This window comes from Lampris incognitus, chromosome 21 (assembly GCF_029633865.1).
Source record: "Lampris incognitus isolate fLamInc1 chromosome 21, fLamInc1.hap2, whole genome shotgun sequence".
NCBI lineage: Eukaryota > Metazoa > Chordata > Actinopteri > Lampriformes > Lampridae > Lampris > Lampris incognitus.
The window spans coordinates 10,242,316-10,263,837 of record NC_079231.1 but is presented as its reverse complement, the minus strand read 5'-3'; the positions used below and the strand labels follow the sequence as shown (position 1 = coordinate 10,263,837).

General features: G+C 46.0%; 1 protein-coding gene across 1 annotated transcript in view; it reads right to left on the bottom strand.

Moving 5' to 3' along the window:
- The window catches only part of LOC130131811 (zinc finger protein GLI2-like), an 88,916-nt gene that overhangs the window by 46,764 nt on the left and 20,630 nt on the right, over window positions 1–21,522 (bottom strand). The window contains exon 2 of the mRNA XM_056301586.1: window positions 7,068–7,173. Coding sequence (XP_056157561.1) covers window positions 7,068–7,173 — 106 coding nt within the window. The remainder of the gene's footprint in view (window positions 1–7,067; window positions 7,174–21,522) is intronic.

Sequence of the window (21,522 nt, the reverse complement as noted above, 5' to 3'; positions counted from 1 at the left end):
TGTCATGGTGTTGAAACACAAGTAGACAACACATCTGACAATATCTCTACTTTATCTGTGCTGCTCATACTGTGTGTGTGTGTGTGTGTGTGTGTGTGTGTGTGTGTGTGTGTGTGTGTGTGTGTGTGTGTTTGAAACGGTATGTGACTATTAGCGTGTCTGTGTGTCTAGCTATGCTTACTGTATTTCTATGTGAGCAAATGTTTGTACCTACTTGTGTGTCTGTATGTGTGTGTTTCTACATGTCTGCCTATGTAGGTCTTCATATGTGCCCACACATCTGTGCATCTCTATACAGTGTAATTATGTGTGTTTGAGAGAAACTATGTGTGACTGTATATGCATGTCTGGTTCTAACTATGCTGTGTGTGTGTGTGTGTGTGTGTGTGTGTGTGTGTGTGTGTGTGTCCGTGTGTGTGTGTGTGTGTCTGGTTGCCTCTGTCTGCCCGGCCTTGCTCTGACTTGCCGTTGTGTGACACCAGAGATGAATTACAGTGTGACAGTGAGTGTCGTCTGCAGCGTCGGGCGGCCGGGAGCCTTCTGATTTAGATAAATCACTCCGTCCACCGCAGGGCTGCAATAAACTCCCAGCGTAGGCTTCCAGGACTTCTGTGTGATGAGTCAAACTTAGCAGGAAGTATCCACTGTCCCCGCGCTCCCATGCAGAGAGAGATATGACCTAGATACGGACCAACAAATCTCCACGCCGGTTTACCGCACTGCAAATAATGTCGTGTTATTTTCCTTACAGCAGCACCTCGTGAAGTCGGAGATAATTGCACGCCTTCCAAACGCAGCTCAGATCAGTTAAGGATTTCAAGAAACCGACGCTGCGCCGTAATCAGACATCTTCAGCTGCAGCATAAAATCACCTCACCCACAGGACATGGTTAAACAATCTGCAGTTCAATTGGGATAAATAAAATAATCCAACCCCGCCGGGAGATAGTTTCATCTTTCTAAAGAAAATAAAGACGTCAAGCCTGAGCGCGCGGTTCATGGAGTTAGCGGGACGAGCGTTTATCGCAATAGGAAAACATGATCTCACTTGTTTACCTCCACAAGTCCCCGTGTTGAGTTGTAGTGTAAGCAAACAGACGTTCAGATCCGAGCCTGTTTAAATGTTGATATTCAGCCTTGGTTGTGTATTTATGTATTTGCATGATGTCAGGGAGGAGCGGGAGTCAAGGTTGTGGTGAGATTCCACTCTTGGACCATCAGGAACGGTCTTTGTGATTCGCCGTCGCAGCTGTTTTATTTGTGCTGGGACAGCATCCACAAACCGACTTCTGGACCACCTGCTTTCCGACACTTATTTGCAAGAATCCCGTTCCTCTTGTGACGAGAATATTCCAGAAGAAAAAACAAAAAAGAGCCAAACACTGAGTTTTGTTTTTGTTTTTTTTCCTCTTCCATCCCTCCAAAACGCTTCACTGGCTCGTGTCTCTGCGTGGACGGACGGTGGACTTATTGACTTGTCTCACTGATGGACACCCGGTGTAATCACCCGACGCGTATGTGAACAAAAAGCGCCTCCGTCGACGTGAGCGAGCGGCAGCTGAAAGTCAGTGCGGGTGTTGTGACGGCCAAATGGCACGTGTAATGGTTGACCCTTTTTGTTCCTGCTCGTGTGTGAATATGTATGAATTTGCTGGTAAAAGGTTTGGTCTTCCTCTCTGCTTGACAGCTGACCGCGGTCACACTGGCATTTTTCACGCAGGCCGTTGCCAAACATCTGGGCGTTTGTGTTGCACCCTGGTAATGAGTCGAGTGTGTTGGGAGGCTACAATAAAAGCAGTGTAATTCAAACTGGCCCTCGGTGCAACAGCATGGTTTGATAATGTTGACGATATAGAAGAAAGCCACTTTATTTTTTCATTGTGTTCTTACAATGAAATTCATTCCCCGCACTTAACCCATCCTGTTGTATCGGAGCAGCGGGCAGCTGCAGCGCCCGGGGACCAACTCCAGTTCTTCTTTCCATTGCCTTGCTCAGGGGCACAGACGGGAGTATTAACCCTAACATGTGTGTCTTTTTGATGGTGGAGGAAACCCACCGCAGACACGGGGAGAACGTGCAAACTCCACACAGAGGGCGACCTCGGATGACCCCCGAGGTTGGACAGCCCCGGGGCTCGAACCCAGGACCTTCTTGCTGTGAGGTGACGGCGCTAACCACTGGGCCACCGTGCCGCCCCCCTTAAAGGACTCATGAAGATTTAAGAGATCATTTAAAGGAGCTTTTCATTTATTTGCCATGAATAAGCGTTTGAAATGTGTGGATGGTCTTGAGGGAACTGGTTCGGCTGCAGGTCTCTCTGGCATCTCTTGTGAGCAGGTAGTGCTTTAAAGGATTAACTGGCGGTCTCTCGGCGGGGCGTGCACCGACAGCAGCCCTGGACAATCGATTGAAATTTACGAGTTATTCTGTTTGAACCGACACACTCCTGTTCTGATGGACGTGGCGTCGGGGACTACATCTCTGAGCTCGGCGGCACAACCGAAGCTTCTCAATGAGGAATAGATGAGGAAGAACAGCTTTTGTCATGTAGGCCATACTGGCCATGTATGATGGAAACGAGGATATTTAACATGACGTGTTGCGTTGGGATGCGAGTTGCATCAGATTCGAGTCGGTGGCAGGGCTAGTATGGCGTTCCTAGGCCAACGTCTACATGCAAACACACAGGGAACAGCTTCTTGATGTGGACTAGATGAAGCGGAGATGTCTTCTTCACCGGAAAAAAAGCAAAATCTTTTCTGTGAATTCAAGTCATGCACGGTGCTGGTTTGGCTTATAAAGTTTTGGGACATCTGTATATAGCTTCCTCCAAACAGGTGACCTATGACCTCAAGATCACTCAGAGACATTTCCGATATATGTACAGAGTCTGATAGACCCACATCAACCATATATTTTTATATATATATATATATATACGTATATATGTAATTTTTTTGTGAATTTTCATTTTTTTATTACTTTTTCTGATGATTTTTTTAATGTTATATTTCCTAAAATTTAGTTTCCTGTGTCTCAACAACGCATCAAGTCAGATTCCTGGTATGTCAGAAACGGAGTTGGTAAAAACATCTACAGTTCTGATACTGAAAACAGATGCTGACGTGTTTCTCCCCCACGGTATCTGCACTGGGGACTCGACGTGGCCCACCACTTTCTTCCCTCTCTGTCGTTCGACGGCGACCGGGGAAGAAAAAGCGCCCTTGATATCCGGTGAAAAGGGAATTGGGAGGGGAAAGGAGTCTTCCCCACACCGCTTTTTATGACAGCCCCTGACAAAATAACCAGCCCTCTCATTACGGTATATGCAAACAATGATAAAGGGGAGCGAGGCGTGATGTCATGTTAGACAATCAGGGAAGGGGACCTCTGACACGCCGCCACGGGTGTATAACAAAGTGCCGAGGCAGGCGACAAATGACACCGCACTTAATTTGCTGCGCAATGTTCCTGTAATTAGGTGAATTTGGCGCAGGCAGGGGGGAGCGACAGCTAGATCAAGGTCTTGATGAATTAGGGGTCCACTGTCAGGATCCAATCACATTAATCAAGGTGGCCAAGTCCGCAGACAGCCAACCCCCCCGCCGCCGCCCTCCTCTTCCTATGCTCTGCCGGCCTGCGTGATGAATAGCCCTGCTCCCGCCAGGCGCAAAGTATGCATCACCATCAAATCTGTGAATTTAAATGGAAGAGAACTATTTGGAGGATGCTATTGACTTTTTTTGCTTCTTTGTCCCAGCCACCAGTTTTTGTGATAAAAGAAACTTTATCGTTTGAGGGAACTGCAGAAATACCTCGTCGTTTTGTTTCAAAGTGTGCCACAGCAGGCCGCTGTCCACATCGAGCTAAACTAGCCTAGCAGCACTTCATGACTTACCCTTAAATGAGGTTAACAACACTGTCCTCTGATGGAGACGGACAGACACCAGACGGAGACTGACGTTCATCTCATGAATGTTTTCCTCTGCTGTTTAAAAACGGCGTGCGCTTTAGGCCTTAGCACACCGAGTCCGATTTCATATGTCAAGAAATAACGATGTAGGACCTCGATGACGGATTAAAAAACAAAAAACAAGAGCGTCCGGGTGGCGTGGCGGTCTATTCCACTGCCTACCGACACGGGGATCGCCAGTTCGAATCCCCGTGTTACTTCCGGCTTGATTGGGCACCCCTAAAGACAGAATTGGCAGTGTCTGCGGGTGGGAAGCCGGATGTGGGTATGTGTCCTGGTCTCTGCACTAGCGCCTCCTCTGGTCAGTCAGGGGGACGGGGAACTGGGAGGGAATAGCGTGATCCTCCCATGCACTATGTGCCCCTGGTGAAACTCCTCACTGTCAGGTGAAAAGAAGTGGCTGGTGACTCCACATGTATCGGAGGGGGCATGTGGTAATCTGCAGCCCTCCCCGGATCAGCAGAGGGGGTGGAGCAGTGACTGGGACGGCTCGGACGAGCAGGGTAATTGGCTGGGTACAATTGAGGAGAAAAGGGGCAACAAAAAAAACATACAAAAAATGTGGCTTGGTGTGCCAAGGCCTTTTGTGTCCTGAGTTGAAATGACTAAAGTGACTGGCATGTTGAGCACTAAAAACCCAGACACCTGAAACTGATCATCAGGCAGTGATTTACTTCTAAAATATGCATTTATACGCAGAAACAAATACACTTTATAGACTTAACGCTCATTATCTCCCGAACCCACATGCCAACAGGGAAAACTGGGCAAAAACAAACAGTTGTGAAATGTGGTTAGTACATTGTAAGATATAGCCGGTGCTAATTGGCACAGCCATTGTTCTCTCTAGTGAACGCTGGTGTACTTTGTCCATTTTACATCACTTTATTGTGCACATTATGATGTGCACTGTTTTCATTACAGGCCCTCTGAACCGAATTTCCCTCGGGAAAATAGTAGTACTCTATTTGGTATTGAACCCACTGCAGCCTGAAAGTTGAACTAGCCACCACTGCACCACATGGTGCATGTGGCGGTGACCCTCCCTACTATGGGGGTTTAATTACAGTGCTTGCTTGGGGGCAACAGCCTGCACCACACAGATTAGCTCCGCTACAAGCCATTAATGAATATAAAGAAGAGTTGGACGTCGAGGGGCCAGGCGAGGTTGGATGTGTGTCATTTGTGATGGATCCAGCGCTGTGGATTGTGGTTAATAGAATTTAGGGTGCCTGTTGGCTACCAATCCCCAGATTGATGCGAGCCAAAAAACAAAGCTGGCCCAAATTATTTTTGAACCTTGATTTACCAAGGCAAGGTCATCTGAACATGTGCACTCTTTTCCAGAGACGCCCTGTTTCATATTCACAGAGTTGTGTGTATTCATACCAGAGAGCGGGCCAGTAAAGCCTCAGCCTCCTGCTGGTCAACAGACATGTCCAGTTAACAGATGAGCTTTAAAGGATAACTCCATTTTTTTTACAACCTGGGTCTTATTTTTCTGTTTTATTCCATCATACATATCAGTTATGGTTTCATTTTGCTCACCAGCTTCATGTTGGAGGTGTTGGACAGGGGACCACCGCTGGACTCACAACGGTGTCTTAGGGACAACTGGACAAGAGTATCAGACATGTTTCAACAAGTCCATTTTTTTTTTGATTGTTCCCCCCTTTTCTCCCCAATTGTACTCGCCCAATTACCCCACTCCTCCGAGCCGTCCCGGTCTCTGCTCCACCCCCTCTGCTGATCCGGGGAGGGCTGCAGACTACCACATGCCTCCTCCCATACATGTGGAGTCACCAGCCACTTCTTTTCACCTGAGAGTGAGGAGTTTCACCAGGGGGACGTAGCACGTGGGAGGATCACATTATTCCCCCTTCCCCCGGAACAGGCGCCCTGACCGACCAGAGGAGGCACTAGTGCAGCGACCAGGACACATACCCGCATCCAGCTTCCCACCCGCAGGCGTGGCCAATTGTGTCTGTATGGACGCCTGACCAAGCTGGTGGTAAAATGGGGATTCGAACTGGCGATCCCCGTGTTGGTAGGCAACGGAATAGACCGCCACACTACCCAGGTGGCCAACAAGTCCAATTTAACCCAATTATCTAAACCACGTATTTCGAAGTGAAGGTTAAAAGTTATGATTTGTTATATCCACTATCATCAATGGTGGATGATGTTGCTGATCTACTTCCTGGTTCACCCTGCAGGAAGTAGCAGCCTATACTTACTGTAGGTAGTAGTAACCATCCATAAACTAGCTGGCCAGCACAGACACATTCTGACTGAGACACTAGGGGGGTTTGTTGTTTACAGACTCTTGTTCACTTGTCCCATAAGACACCCCTGTAAAGCTGAGTCCAGCGGCGGTCCCGGGTCCAACATCTACTAAATGAAGCCGGTGAGGAAAATGACATCATAACTGATATGACCTATGGTAAGAACTCTGAATTATCCTTCAGGTTTCTGAAGCACCATATTGCCATATTGATGGAGAGCAGAGGGAGTCTCATTCACTGCCCTCCACTCATATTTACCCCACCGGCAATCAAACCAGCAGTCCTCCAACAGCCCTCTACTCTGACCACCGGATCCAAAATCTCAGCTCTGGTCAGTGTAACAATCCCATAACGGACAGGAGGCCTCCGTTTTCGAGAGGTAATAATCATTTGGTCATTCGGTTTGGAAGCCGGCATGTTTTCATCTGCTTCTCATCCTGAACTTGGCCCAGGTTTCATCTCACATCATCGGCCTTCTACAGAAAAAAAAAGTGCACACAAATCCCCTTCAGCATTCAAAACTTCATTCCTTAAAGCCGAAGCAGAATGCAGAACCACGATCTGCCTCAGGAAAAAAAACGCACGCTCCTGGCATCGCTAATTTCTGCTTGACACGACCCGCGTGTTAGTTTGCCTCGCGCCTTAGGAGTCGCCGTCACGTGTACGGGACGTAAGCACCGGGAAGCACAGCTGTCGCAGTTGCGTACGTCGCAGATGTAAAGCTGACATCAGCACCACTCTGACTCAGATCTCCACCCTGTTGAAAATATTTGCTGAAGCGAAAACCAAACAAACAAGCGTGACTTACCCGTGCATGGCGTGCAGCGCGTGGGGCTCGTAGTGGTACCGTCCCTCGTGGTGGCGCATGTCGATGGGGATGGGCGTGTGGAAGGGCGGGAAGATGTGGTGGGGGGCTGCACAGAACAGAGAGACAGTCCAGTCAGGAAGAGACGAGGAAGGGATGGAGAGAGAGAGAGAGAGAGAGAGAGAGAGAGAGAGAGAGAGAGAGAGAGAGAGAGAGAGAGAGAGACTTCAAAAAAGAGCTGGTCTTTGAAAAAGAAAAAGAAATTTCAAAGGCAAAAGGGCTACAATAAAGCAAGATGAATTTCAGATCAAGCTGAGCAGTTTCATGTAAAATATTGGCTCTATCACACAAGAGAAGTGGAATAAATAAATAATCAAAGTGGTCCTAAGAAATCCTACATCTCGAACATAAAAGATATCCAACCGGGCTTTTGACAAAGACCTGTAGCTAGACGCTCTTTGAACTGGCCAGATGATGGACTGTGTGAAAGGAAGCTGCCGGCCCGACCCAAACCAGCACTGACAGCAGTGGGGAGAGCTTTTCTTCCTCGAGTCCTCTTCCCGTCCAAACAGGCGAGTCCTCTTCAGACGGCGCCGCCGGGCACGCAGCGAAACACAACTCGCCCGTACGCGTCCCCGGCCGGGTGCACGTACGTAGAGACGATGCCCGGCAACGGGCGGTGGCGTTTTATCCGCTGCAGAGCCAGAGTATTTTAGAAAACGGACGGCGGCGAGGTGATAAGGCTGAAGCGTCCGTGTTTACGGCCCGCAGCTTTTATAGTTGGGGACCGTTTTCATCTGCAACTCTTTTAACGGGCTTTTGTTTGTTTTTCTTTAAAGTGGTTTTCCCTTCACGACGTCTCGTTTGGCTCAGAGAAAATGACTCGGAGCAGCAGGAATAATTGACTGTTGTGATAACAGCAAACCACAGCTGATGTAAACTTGTTTTTACCACCAGATAAATGGGCTCTTAAACTTTGCTCTTTTTCATTGCGTTATGTTTCTCGTTAACATTTTTCCTGCTTTCCCTGCGCCGGCCTTATTCATGTTAGGGGCATTCCACTGGGGGCTCCGTCTAAACGTCTCCCTCTCTTCCTCTTCGCTTCTCTTTGTCTCCCAACCCCTCACCCTCTGCCACCCGTTCCCTCCTTCTTTTCCCATTCAGCTTTCAGGTCCTGTTAATTGTAACCTGGTGTTACTGGTCCTCCCGCTGCCGGAGAGGAGGAGGAGGAGGAGGAGGAGGAGGAGTAGAAGAGGTAAGCCAGCTGATCTCTGGATCGTATTAAAATTCCTTGAGTGTCACACACGCACACATGCACGTGTATGCTCACAGGCACACAAAGATGCAGTCGTACATCCACACACACACACACACACACACACACACCAGAGAGAGTATGGGGGTGACCTGGAATCATGAAGCGGAGAGGTCCAGAGACACGGATCATTATCTGTGCCCGGCCGTGCATGCATGTGCATGTGTGTGCACGATGCATGGGAAGGGGGAGGCTAGATGAGATGGGACCTCCTGCGTCCTCTGAGGAGGCCCAGGACCGATGTGAGTCAGCATTCAGGGCCCATTCCTCTAAATCTGCACCTTCCTCAACCTGACAGACGGGCAGACTCCCGGGGGCCCCTTGAAATGGTCCCTACCTGAGGCCCCGATGGAATAAAGCTGTCTTCCGTCTCAACATGGCTGACATTTTTAACCCCTCACCCGCAGTCTGAGCTTTATTTAGTTTAGGAAGTGGCTGATTGGTCAGAAAGTGGGTAACTAGTTCACCAACCAGACAGGACACAAGCTCCACCCATGAAGCTAAAATGACTAAAGTAAACTCAAACTTCCTCTGTAGTGTAGACGTTGTTGTTTTGTGTTCCTTAGCCGTTACTCTGCTGTGAGATTTCATTGGGTGAGAGGCAGGAGGGGGCGGGGCTTGTGTCCAATATAGGTTGGTGACCTGCTGACTGCTGCTGAGTACGCTGCCGGTTTCCTGTCTCAGAATGTGACTGACGGCTGACTGGATGCTGGAACATTTGTAGTCTGTCTCCCATCAAACCTCGTTTCCAGTTCAGAAAGTTTTAGGGGAAAAGACTTCGACCTTTGACATTTTTTTACAGGGTGGAAACCTTTCAGTTTGTAAGTGGTAATTTATACCGAGTTAACTTCAGACGGTGAACACAACGTTATGTTAAATGACATCTCCGACCTTTCTTCTCACACCCGTCAGTCAAACTGATTTATGTCTGTGTATAAAACAACAAATGCACCTTTTTCTAAAAGACGCAGCAAAAGCTGACGGTTCACCGTCGAAGTGAAATTTGAGTTTCTTACTAAAAGTAAACTTCAATCCCTTTTTTTTCCAATTGACACTTTTTAAATTAGTCCACCTGATTTGTGGATTAGATTAGCCCACTTTTTCAAATTAGTCCATCTAAAACTTTTGACTTGTCCCCAATTGATGTATATGGCTGGATTTTGGGGTTGATTTCATCGCTATGACAACGCAGCAAACTTGTATTGTCTTCGGATGTGTTAAAGTCACCAGTGAGTCAGGCTGACGTCATATTTCCTCCTTTTCAAAGAGTTTGTCATAGAAGAAGCCCCCAAGTTTGGTTTAACTGGTGTGAAACACAACCACCAAGACCCCACACCTGTAACACTTCATACACATCCATCTGTCTATCTATCCATCCATCCATCCATCCATCCATCTATCCGTCTATCTGTCTGTCTGTCTGTCTGTCTGTCTGTCTGTCTGTCTGTCTGTCTGTCTGTCTGTCTGTCTGTCTGTCTATCTTCAGTAGCAGACGTTGTGTTTTGTGTGTCTGTGGCTGGTGTCATTGTGTAACAGTATGGATGGTGTCGGGTGGGTGAATGTGTGTGAATGTGTGTGTGTGAGTGTGTGTGATCTGAAGGGGCCCATTCACACAGCAGCTTGAGTTAATGCACCATTCATAACAGTTGGGGGTGAATTATAAAGACGGGGTCAGGAGGGGTGGACGGGGGTGCAGAGGGGCAGAAGACAAAGAGCAGTGAAATCTAGGTCACCAAAACATGACAGTCCGGATCGGCCCGTACTGAAGCGAGGGCTGGAAGGCCACGCACCGCAAAAACAATCTTAAAAAGGCGGTTCAGTTGAAATAGTCTCCCCAGCTTTTTTTTTTCCTGCCATAAAGCTAAAACTGGTTTAAAACAGGTAAATAAATCATGACATGTCTGACATTATCCCTCATAAACCCCAATAATGTGCTTGTTTCAGGAAGATGTCAAATTCAAGGGAAATCTTTGAACAGTCGAATTGCTGGTTGAATTGAAATCCTGGTTCTGATTCTTTCTATTTTTTATTTTTTTTTTGCAAAAGAAGAGAAATCAAAATATTTCAAAAGCAAAACCCAGCTTTATACAAAGCAGATACGCTGCCACAGTGAGTCATAAACAATGACATGACATGACTTCATTTCAGTTCAGAAACTAGAAACAGGGCAAGTCATCTCAGACAACTGGCATTTATTCTTACTGGAGCAAACAACTGCTAGTGTTTTGGTGGAGCATGAGTCAGTACTTGATTAAGAGTTGTGTACAAATGGATATTTTTACAGTACAGATCCAAACTGCACAGTTCTTAATAGTGTTAACGACCACGGATGACTAGACTCACTAGCCCTTGGCTAACAGGTCGGACCCTTTAGTTGACTGGTTTGCACAGTCGCCCGTGGTCCGGGGAACCCAGGTTTGATCCCGCCGCAGCCAATGTAGCAAGAATTCAGGGGGCAGCTGTGAATCGAACCCAAATAGCCTGGACCACAGGCTACTGCGCTAATCAGTCAACTAAATGGTCCAACCCATTAGCCAAGGGCTAGCAAATCTAGTCATCCGTGGTCATTACACTGTTACACTAACAAAAGTGACCTTTCCACATGGCAAGTCTCCTGAAAGCCAGTCAGCCAGCCAACCAGCCAGCCAGTTGACCAGTCATGCAACCAGTAACTATTCCAGTCAGTCATTTGGTCAGACAGTAAGCCAACCACTCAGTCAGTCAACCAGACATACAGACAGCCAATCAAACAGATGGACACACCGCCATCTAGCAATTAAAACAGATAGCCAGCCATCCATCCAGACAGGCAGACAGCCATCCATGCAGACAGACAACCATCTGTCCAGAAAGACAGTCATCCATCAAAACAGACAGCCATCCATCCAGCAGACAGACAGACAGCCATCCATCCAAACAGACAGCCATCCTTCCAGCAGACAGACAGCCATCCAAACAGACAGCCAGCCAGCCATCCAAACAGACAGACCAACAGCCATTCGTACAAACAGACTTAGCCATCCAGGCTAAGTTTCTGTCCCCAGGCAGTGGGCAAGTTGCTGTGGCGTCGTGGCGTTATGGCGTGGGGACCGACAGGGCAGGTTTCTTCTATCACCCAGACAGATCCATTGTTCTGCGTCCGCAGGGGAAACAAAAAGGAGAGCGCTCAGGAGAGTTCAGGAGCCACATTTACCTGATTCACAGCGGCGTCCCGATCCCCGCCGGGTGTACGGGACATCAAGAAGCTCTGCTGTGCCCTCGCCTAAGCCCCAACCCGCTATTAGTCTTGCTTGATAACATTTGTTTTAGCGTCTAGAAGAGAACTGCAGCAGGCACACAACAGTTTTTCAAAGTCATCCCCCTCCTTCTTACACACACAGCAAAAAATATTTATATATGTTATTGAACTGTGCAACCTTGAGATGTAGTAGTACCCAAACTTTAGTGGTAAAAATGCAAATGGGCTGTGTAGTAGCAGCGTTTTACATGGTTCTGTCTGTAGACATTAAGTTTATTGTGCTCGTATTGTCCCAAATTCTGCAAAAACATAAAAGTCATACTGTAATGTATGAAATATGTAAATAGTTTTGAGGCTTTTTTGAGGATGCTGGCATGAGCTGCAGGTCAGAGCCAGCAGAAAGTAGATGTAATGGTGGCGTGATGGGAGGTCAGACTTCTGCTCTGAGAATAAAACGCTTCCTTGAATGAAAGACTGACTGGATGACAGTGTGACTGGCAAACCCGAAGATCCAAGTAGGAAATGAAAGCACAAAAAGCTGGCGTGACTCCTGAATACACAAACCTAAATCAAACCGCTTCACATAAAGCCACATGCAGCAAAGTGTGGGAGATGGAGCGTGTGTTTGTATAGCAGTTCTTGTAGTGTGCCTATATGGAAAATATTACCATGGCAATCATGGAGAATTTTACTTGGTATTGATATATAACATGATATCTGCTTACATTTGCAGAAATACCATGTTTAAGAATCCAGCTGAGGTTCATTACATTGAACTGCTCGGTAATGTAAAGTATATCAAACCAGAACCAGCTTTCAGATTTCCCCCCCCGCAAATAGTTCAGACCTCATTAAGTGAGTACCTTTAGGTTAGAGATTCTTGTCATCATTGATTTAAATGGTAAAATTATCATTGTATTACAATATCTAAATTATATGCAGATACAATATCGTTGAAAGATCATAAATGATAATATTGAATTATTGCCCAGCCCTAACCTAAACTATGCAGTTCCAGAAAGGATTAATTTTTCATTGAGGATGTAATTTCTCTCTTCACCTGTTGATGTAGCTGATCCTTCCCTAATATCTCATGCATTCAACATCTCTGCCCACCAATCAGATACTCGCTTCCCAGTCTGACCGCCAATTAGATTATAGCTACCCAGTCTGACGGGCGTTATTATGAATCCCACGGCACTTCTAGGCAAGAATTTGCCAGATTGGCCAGTACTCGTTGCCTCCGTTGGTTGGGTTGGTTAAGGTTAGGGTTAGGGCGGGGTTAGGGTTATGGTTAGCTAATCAGAGGCAGAGTAAGGGCGGGTCTTCCTAGAATCCTAGCGCCTGGATGCTACGTGGGGCGTGTCTTGACGTGCCGTGGGATTCATAATAACGCGTCTGACAGCCAATCAAGTCACAATTACATTTGTGTTAATACTTCACTCATTTCCTCCATCTTTGATGATGAATTCAGAATGAGACCGGAGGTAAGGCTTCATGGCTGCCGGTAGATGTAACATGAACAGTTTAAAGATTAAATGTACGTCAGTTACAGAAACCACTAAACCAATTATCCACCTACTAACCCATCTAGACATCTGTCCATCCATCCATCAATACAGCCGTCTGTCCATCCATCCCATCAGCCATCCATCTAAGCTTCCTGGTAGAGTGGTCATGTGACTACTGTCGTCGCGTGACTGAGATCTGGTGGCCTTCTAGCAAACCACTTTCATGGAGAGTCATCATCATCCGCCTGTTAACAACCTCCATGCGTCAGGGGGCTGAAGGTGAACACGCGGAGGAGGGCCGTCTTGTGGCGTTAACGGGCCTCCTCTACTCGCCCCCACGACGAGCGCCGTGTTGTTAGCATGCTGTTTGTGTAATTTAGGTACTTAAAAGACTGCAAGGGACCCAAAGACTGATTACACTGTCCAGTAATCACCCACCTCCAACACCTCCCTGATTTATCACCTCCCTGCTTAATAGCACTGCTTAACACACAGGTTTGTCCAGATTAAGTAATTACCTGAAAGCAAAAGTTTATTATCTTCTAGACGGGCCGATGATAAAAGGCGTGCTGTTGAGAGGAACCCAAAGAAAGCCGGTGAATGAGAGATAATTAAAATACAATGAATTAAATTGTCGCTTCTGGGGCTGTCACTGTGCTCCCTTGCTAACATCCATATTACCCCGCTGAAACCCTCGCCAGGGGGGCGGCGAGGATTATGCGTCGCCCTGGACTAGTCACACAGCTGAACAGGAAATTACTCCAATGGGCCATCTGTAAATTAAACAAAGACCTAGTTCTCCTCCAAACTATGGGCGCAAAGGGGGGCGAGTCAGGGAAAAAAGAAAGAATCGGTGCTTTAGCGGGGAAGGCTACCACCTGTGTACACGGGAGTCGAATTTACACACTCTTGGAGGGTTTGTGTTTTTGATGTCTTAATGAAGCATCTGAGCCGTCTCAGGCTCCAGATGTTGGAAGAGGGGAGTTGCCAACAAGAGAGATTTAAAAAAAAAAAAAAACAAGGGGAGCGGGGGATGTTTTGAATGATGTGCCCATTCTCTCCTTGCTGTCTTCATTGTACGGCTTAGTGGTGATGATGGATGGCTTGCAGGTGGGAGCAGAAGAAGAACTCTCTCTTCTTCACGCCTCTCACCTCCCTGCTCCCCTGGCACTCGTCGAGGGCGCCTGGACCTCCAGTTGAACCAGAATAGATCAGGCGGCGGCGTTGCGTCAGCAGTCCGCAGCCTCCCATGTCGATGAGGGCCGCTGGGCGCGTCCGTGACAGGTTATGTGAAAATGTGAAACAGCAACACTTGCCGAAGCAGATTCGTGTCTATTTTTTGACGTTCCTCTTCCCTCCGGCCCTCCTGTCATCCGTAGACTTATTTCACTATTCGCTGTGTTTGTTTGACACGTCACTGCTGTGCGTGATGGAGAGCAGACCGCTGGCTGCCTTCATCGCATGTTTGACAAGAGCCTTATTAAGATGGGATGGACCTCATCAGCTAGCTTAAACTGCCTCACACAGGCCAAGTTAGCGGTTGACCTTGAGATGACGGGAGCAGGTCTAGTGATGAAAGGACTACAAGTTGAAACTGCTGTACTACTTGGTTAAATCTCAGCGTGAAAAGGAAATAACGTGACACAATCCAATCCCTCAACATCTGCTGCTGAGGAACATTTGGGCTGGGAACTCACTATTAACAGATAAACTTCATTAGATCTACCCGGTGGCTTACAACACAATACTTAATAGGAAGTTTCCATGTGTGAACGAGGAAGTGTACACACATCAAGCTGGATGTAGTTAAGAAGGATGATATCTACTCAGCAAAACCCTTCCTTGTGTGAAGTTTAAAGGTAGTTCGGGTAAATACTTCAGCTTACCTGAAACAAAACATGACCAGTAAATATCCGCAGGTGTTACCGAATGGTACTGATAGAAACCAAATAAATGACTCACGCCCACCCACTCTTTCTACTATCATGCTGAGGCTGTAATGAGGTCTCAGCACGGGTTATCGTTTTGTGTTTCCATTAGCGTTGGCACTGAAATCAGGACGAGGAACTCCCACAGAAAAACTAGGATGACGACAACAAACGGAAAGGTGAATCAGTTCATCTGGACACGACGTTTATTGACAGATAGGTCTCGTCACTCATCTAAGTGACCTCTTCAGTCTCAGCTGACTGTAGGTATCCCCACCATTATAAACGATACAGTGGCATAATGACCCAAACCAACGACCAGTTTCATATGCAAATATGGGTGTGACCATTAACCAGAGTTACAATGGCCATGTGTACTATTCACAGAGGACTGGGGAATGTTTGCAATCACAGCATTGTAAGATGGTGACAGATGTACTCTTAGCCCCCCCCCCTCCCCCCAGTTCAGGAATGGTCGTTCGCTCTTCACATAGATGGCCTCTTTGACTCCCCGTTCAAACCAGCGTTCCTCCCTATCAAGGATGTGCACATCCTCATCCTTGAAAGAGTGGCCCCTTACCTGTAGATGGATGTAGACTGGAGTCCTGGCCTGACGTGTTAGAGCTCCTGTGTTGCACCATCCTCTTGGCCAGTGACGTCAAGCCAGGAGTCCACAGTCTACACCCATCTACAGGCCAGTGGCCACTCTGCATGTATTTGATTTACTGCTGTTGTTACCAACACTGAATGATTGATAAGAAGTAGAATCACACATAGTTCAGAAAACATCTTCATGTCTGCTGACAAGTCACAAAGAGGAGCGCTCCATCATGGCCTACGTTAAGATGCTGGCTCTGGTTTTATGTTCACCCATCACAGCTTATTTAAACACGGCTCCAAATAAAAACCTTTCTGTTAAAACACCTCGGGATGACCTCACCTCTGCAGCACCTCTAACTTCTCTCCATAAGAGAGAGAGAGAGAGCTGTGTGTATGTGTTTAAGTGTGAGATATGTGAGAAAGGAAGCAAATGAGAGAGTGGATTTTGGAGGAAACCGGCTTTTTGATCTTTGTTAGTACTTCACTATTCAGGGCTTCCCATTAGCCTTTCGCGGTTTGGACAGGAAATCGATTTATAGTTTTTTCTTAATCCACCAACCACAGTGTGAGGCACGACTCAAAATCGACCAGCCACTTTCACCAGTTTACTAGCAAACCTGAATTTTGTGCTAACACAGAGCTACCACCACTGTCCATCAAAACACACACACACACACACACACACACACACACACACACACACACAGTTTTATCCCTTCATATTTAATGTGTCCTCGTGTGAACTGCACTGCAAAATAAAATCTAATTGATGGCTTGCTTAATTGACTGATTGATTTTGTACGGGCGGCATGCTGTAGACACGTTTGGCTGAGTCTCTATTGTGGCAGCAGAGTGAATGAGGTCATCATACACCAGGGGGAAGTTAAAGGAGGGTGTCCAACTCAGCCTGGGATGACACAGCGCGGCGGCTGATTCTCATTCTCCACTGGTTCGTTCTGTGCCAGGCAGTCGCTAGTTAGAAAGCAAGGAAGCCGAAATGAGAAACAGCTTCAGGGTTTGGATGAAGCCTCACGTATGCTTAGATTGAGATGAAGACTTGTCTATATGAGTCTCTGCTCTGTTCCCAACGCTTTGCTATACAATGAAACGATGTGTGTGTGCGTGCATGTGTGTGTGTCTGTGTTGAGTGGGCAGAGTATAGCGGCGGGTCTCACCCCTCAATGGGTGACCTCTGACCAGTGTAATTCAGCCGCTGAGTAGGAATGGCGACATGCTCAAAGCCCTGCAAACAGCGGTGAGTGTGTTATGATGGAGTGCTCGGCTGCGGCACACAATAAGAGCTCTGCGCACAATTAAACGCTGACTCGTAACTCCAGAAGAGCCTGAATAATTATTTCAGATGATAACGACACGCTGAAAGCAAGATAATAGAAGACAGTCTGAGATGAAGTCACATGGACATTCTGTTGTTTTTTTTTTTTTTTTACATTGCACTGAAGTGTTTTATTTTTCCTTTTAGCTCACAGTAATTAAGAATGGAATGTTTTTGTTTTTTTAATTGAGAACAAATGATACTAGAATTCATAAAAATGAAACAAAAAAAACCGTAAATATGAAGCAGCTTTGCAACTGTGTTCCCATTACACAGTGCTGACCAATAAATTCTGTTTCTATGACGCATCATTCCAGCAATTCATCTTTGAAAATCCCGTCTAATGACTTTCATGCATAGCAAATCAGCTTATTAAGATAAAGATGGGATAAATCAGGGTAACACTAATATAAATATTTCCTGACCCTATTTTGGGCCCTTCTTGGCCTGGTTTGGTTGCTAATTAGCTTGTGCAGAACTGTAGACTCGCTAACCAACAAGCAGAAGACAAAGCACATCAGCTCATCAATTAGTCTAAAGGAATCATTAGCCTACTGACCAAGTTAGAGCGCCTTCTGCGGCTGAATAGCGATGCTAGGCAAAGCTAACATTAGCTGTGTCTTTGCAGGGTTTAATATAAATCTCACTGTTTCTGGAAACACATGTGGAATTAATAACATGTCACTTATAAATAAGCTGTTTTTGGAGGTGGGATGTTTCACTAATCCATTCTGGGCTTTTGTTGTGTTTTGTACCATCTCAGCTGCACAGTTTTTCTGTTCTTTTTGTGTGTTTACATTCTATCAGTTTTATTTTTCCCAAATAAACCAGACTGAACAAATTTGAGAAATGTATTCAGACATCACCCACAGTTTCAGTACTCCTGAAAGACACCAGTGCTCGCTCCGACACCCAAAATCTGGCTCATTCCCTGAACCGCGCGGCGCTAATCCCCCATCGCTAACCACATTCCTGTGATTGATAGTCATGACAGAGGAGGGCTGATGGGCGACAGGAATTCTTCCCGTAATTTGAGGAACGCCCCGACTAAGAAATGAGCCGTCGACCGTGAGGGATTCTCAGAAGAGGGGCAGATCAACCCCTGCTGGGGGTACGGGGGCAAGAAGGCAGCCCAAACCGTGCTGCTTTGACATCATTTTGTGCCATCCACCGCCACCGCCACTTAGGCTCATGTTACCCCCAATGTCGGGCCCATGTTCTGCCCTAAGTGGGCTGCAAACTCACCAAACAGGTTAGGCAAGGGTCGAGTTTCACCGCCAATAAAAAAAGAATATGTTGTCATTACACCAAGTTGCCAACGGTTAAACATCCTCCTCCACCGCGGAAATGTTCCTGCTGTTTTTTTCAATGTTACTAAAAAGCGTAGGTCACTAAACAGCTTATAGCCGCTCCTAAAACTGGGCGAGAGTTCAGAAAAATGTGAAAGTGAGCTGATATTTCCTCCTAGTATTTATGTTTTAAAACGTCATATACGTGTCACTAGGACTTTACACTGAGGATCCCACATGCTCAGAGTCCTAACGTGTGAATTTAAGAGGCTTTCAGTAAACTTGAATTATCTTTAGATTGTCTTTCATCAGGTTTGGCACGTATCCGTAATCACCAGTCTGCTGAAGTGTCCTTTAACCAGACGCTGGAGCCCTATCAGCTTCAGGAGGTGCTGTTCCTTAAATGACCCCTGACCTCTGACCCTCTGGGAAAGCAGAAAGTAAAAAGAGGATTTCCCCGCAGGCATTGATGAAACGTTGCAGAAATGCAAATATCTGCGTTTTTGTAAAACAAGAAACTAATCCAACAACAAACGTTTAAATCATTTGAAGAAACTGGCCCAAGTCGCTTCTAAACAAGACAGAACATTCATGTATCGATTCAACTGGACAGAAGCTATCAAATCGGTTTCATATCAGTTATGTATTCATCTATATATAGCTTATATTTGAGCTGTTGTTTGAGGTTCATGAGCAGCGGCTGCAGAGGAGGTGCCCCTATCTTCTTGTGTTTTACAAAGCGGGTGGATGACGTCATCTGAACGGATGCCAAGTCATTAGTAAAAACCGATAAACACTGAAAAGAGTGTTTACCCACCAAATAAATCACTGTTTGCTCTCTATTCCCTCCAAAAGGCCCCAACACACTCAGCAGGAGTACCACAAAAAGCATCCATCTAAACAAGTCCTTCAGCCCATTACAGCCTGGACGACCCTTTTCAGATCTCTTTTGAAAGCTTTTCAGAAAAGACAAGCTGACATTTGGTTTTCATTCTCTCGCTTTCAATACGAATCAACTTGTTCCAAGTATTTTGTCAGAGCAAACAATGTAGAATGCTCTTGAGCTAAATAAAATGACAAAGCTATGAGAGAAATGAAACAAATGACATTATCTTTCTCTTTCTGCAGATTCTTTTCATGTGTTGAGGAAAATAAGATTTGCCGACAAAAGGAAAATCATATTCTTATTAAAACAGATGTCTTTTGCTCTGATGTGTTTTGATTTTTACCTGACCTTTGTCCAACTCAACGGCCTCTGCCTATGACAAAATGATCCAGTATCAATAAATCCAGTGCCACTAAAAACCAAAATAATTCGTTTGGCTGCTTTAGTCACAGATCTGACTCTAGATCTGCTTTTTATGAGACTCATTCCAATCTGAGACACTCAGCATTCATGAAAGAAAACCGCCTCTTCTGCGAATGGGAACTGCTGGTGTTCGTCTAACTACATGTTAAGCTAACTACATATTATGCTAACTACATGTTAAGCTAACTACATATTATGCTAACTACTAAGTTAACTACATATTATGCTAACTACATATCAAGATAAATACATATTAAGCTAACTGCATATGCTAACTACTTATTAAGCTAACCACATAGGACTAAAAGTTGTCTGCTCATCACACGGTATTATGCAGTATTAAGATCGTTACTGATGAAACTGTCATTTTCACACAGGACTCCCAAACGTGCTGGAAAACCGGGAAATTTATAGACTACATAATTTTCCAGTCATGAAAAGCCCTGGAAAATGACGAAATTGAGTTAGATTGTGAAATTGTGTTTTGAGTTGCTGAGATTGCACATGTTTATCTGTTGAGTTGTGACATCGGTGTGTTCAGACACACGTCCACGTAGAGACTGATGAGACTTCCACTGACAGTTCATCCTGAATAATATGACCTTCTGTCAGCAACACATGTCATGGATATCCAAGCTGGAAAAGCCCCGGAAAATAATCTGCTAAAGAGTGCGGGACCCCTCACAGTATCTATGAGAAGAGCCACTTTTGTAAATTTGTCCTGGGGTGTGACTTTGTTAGATAATACTACTTCCTAATGAAGACTGCTCTTAACTTTTGATCAACAGGTTGCAAACTGTACAGAAGAGACACATTATTTCCTGTTTACACTTTTTTTTTCCTTGACTATCATACGTAGATTTTCTACTTTCATAATGTTGTGTCAGTTCCCTTTTTTCACGTGAGCAACCCAAAATCAGATGTTTTGGTAAACGCAGAGGTACTTTGCGAACAAAACTGATTCTGAGTCCTGTTGTGATGCTTTGTTTTTTTTTTTATTTTGTTGTTTTTGTTTTGTTTTGTTTTTTTGAGGAAACAGAAATGTGGAGAGGACTTTGAGTACCAACATCTTTTTCCAAAATCAGTGTGTAGCAGGTTTCAAAGCCCTTGAGTAGTGCAAAGCTTGTGTCAGGGAAGTCAGACGATGAGAGAGTATTCGGAGAAGAGAGGGGGTCGAGGAGGGAGGAGAGCCCACGCATACACACACACACACACACACACACACACACACACACACACACACACACACACACACACACACACACACACACACACACCGCTCCCCTCCGTCTTTGTATAAGAACAAAGAGGAGGTTCTTCTGTCAAGCAGAGAGGAAGAGACGTCTTCAAGAGGAGGCGACGCCGTGACTCTGTGTGGGTTCGGCTCTGTCAGCCCCGCTGAAGCCCGTCTGATAATGACACCCATCTGCCCCGGGAACAAAAGTGACGTTGGGTTGGGTTAGGGGGGGGGTGTCTTTTAGCGTGACACAAGGAACCAGCGGGGGAGAGGGGTGGAGGGCGGTAATGTTCAAATCTCCCGCATTCCTAGTCTCAACACCATCGCCACCATGTTTTTCTTGCCTGTTATCCCCTTGTTCATCCTGTGGCGTCTCCCTCTCTCTGATAAGTTGTTCACTCTTGACGTGCATTTTCTGCTTTTCTGAAGTACTTTGGGAAGGAGTTCGCTCTTATTGAAGTTTTATTGGTAGTTGTCGTAGTGGTAAAAGTAGCATATCTTCTACGTACATGGAAAATGCACCTGTCGTGTTCATCTTTTCCTTGTTTCTTTTTAGGCGCTCCTCTGTTGTACATGAGCATTACCCTGATGTACGTACATTAGCATTACCCTGATGTACGTACGGATATCTGCCTGAACTTATGTCCACACACTCTGACCTTTGATCTCCTTCCACTTTTTGCACTTCTTCTGCTCAG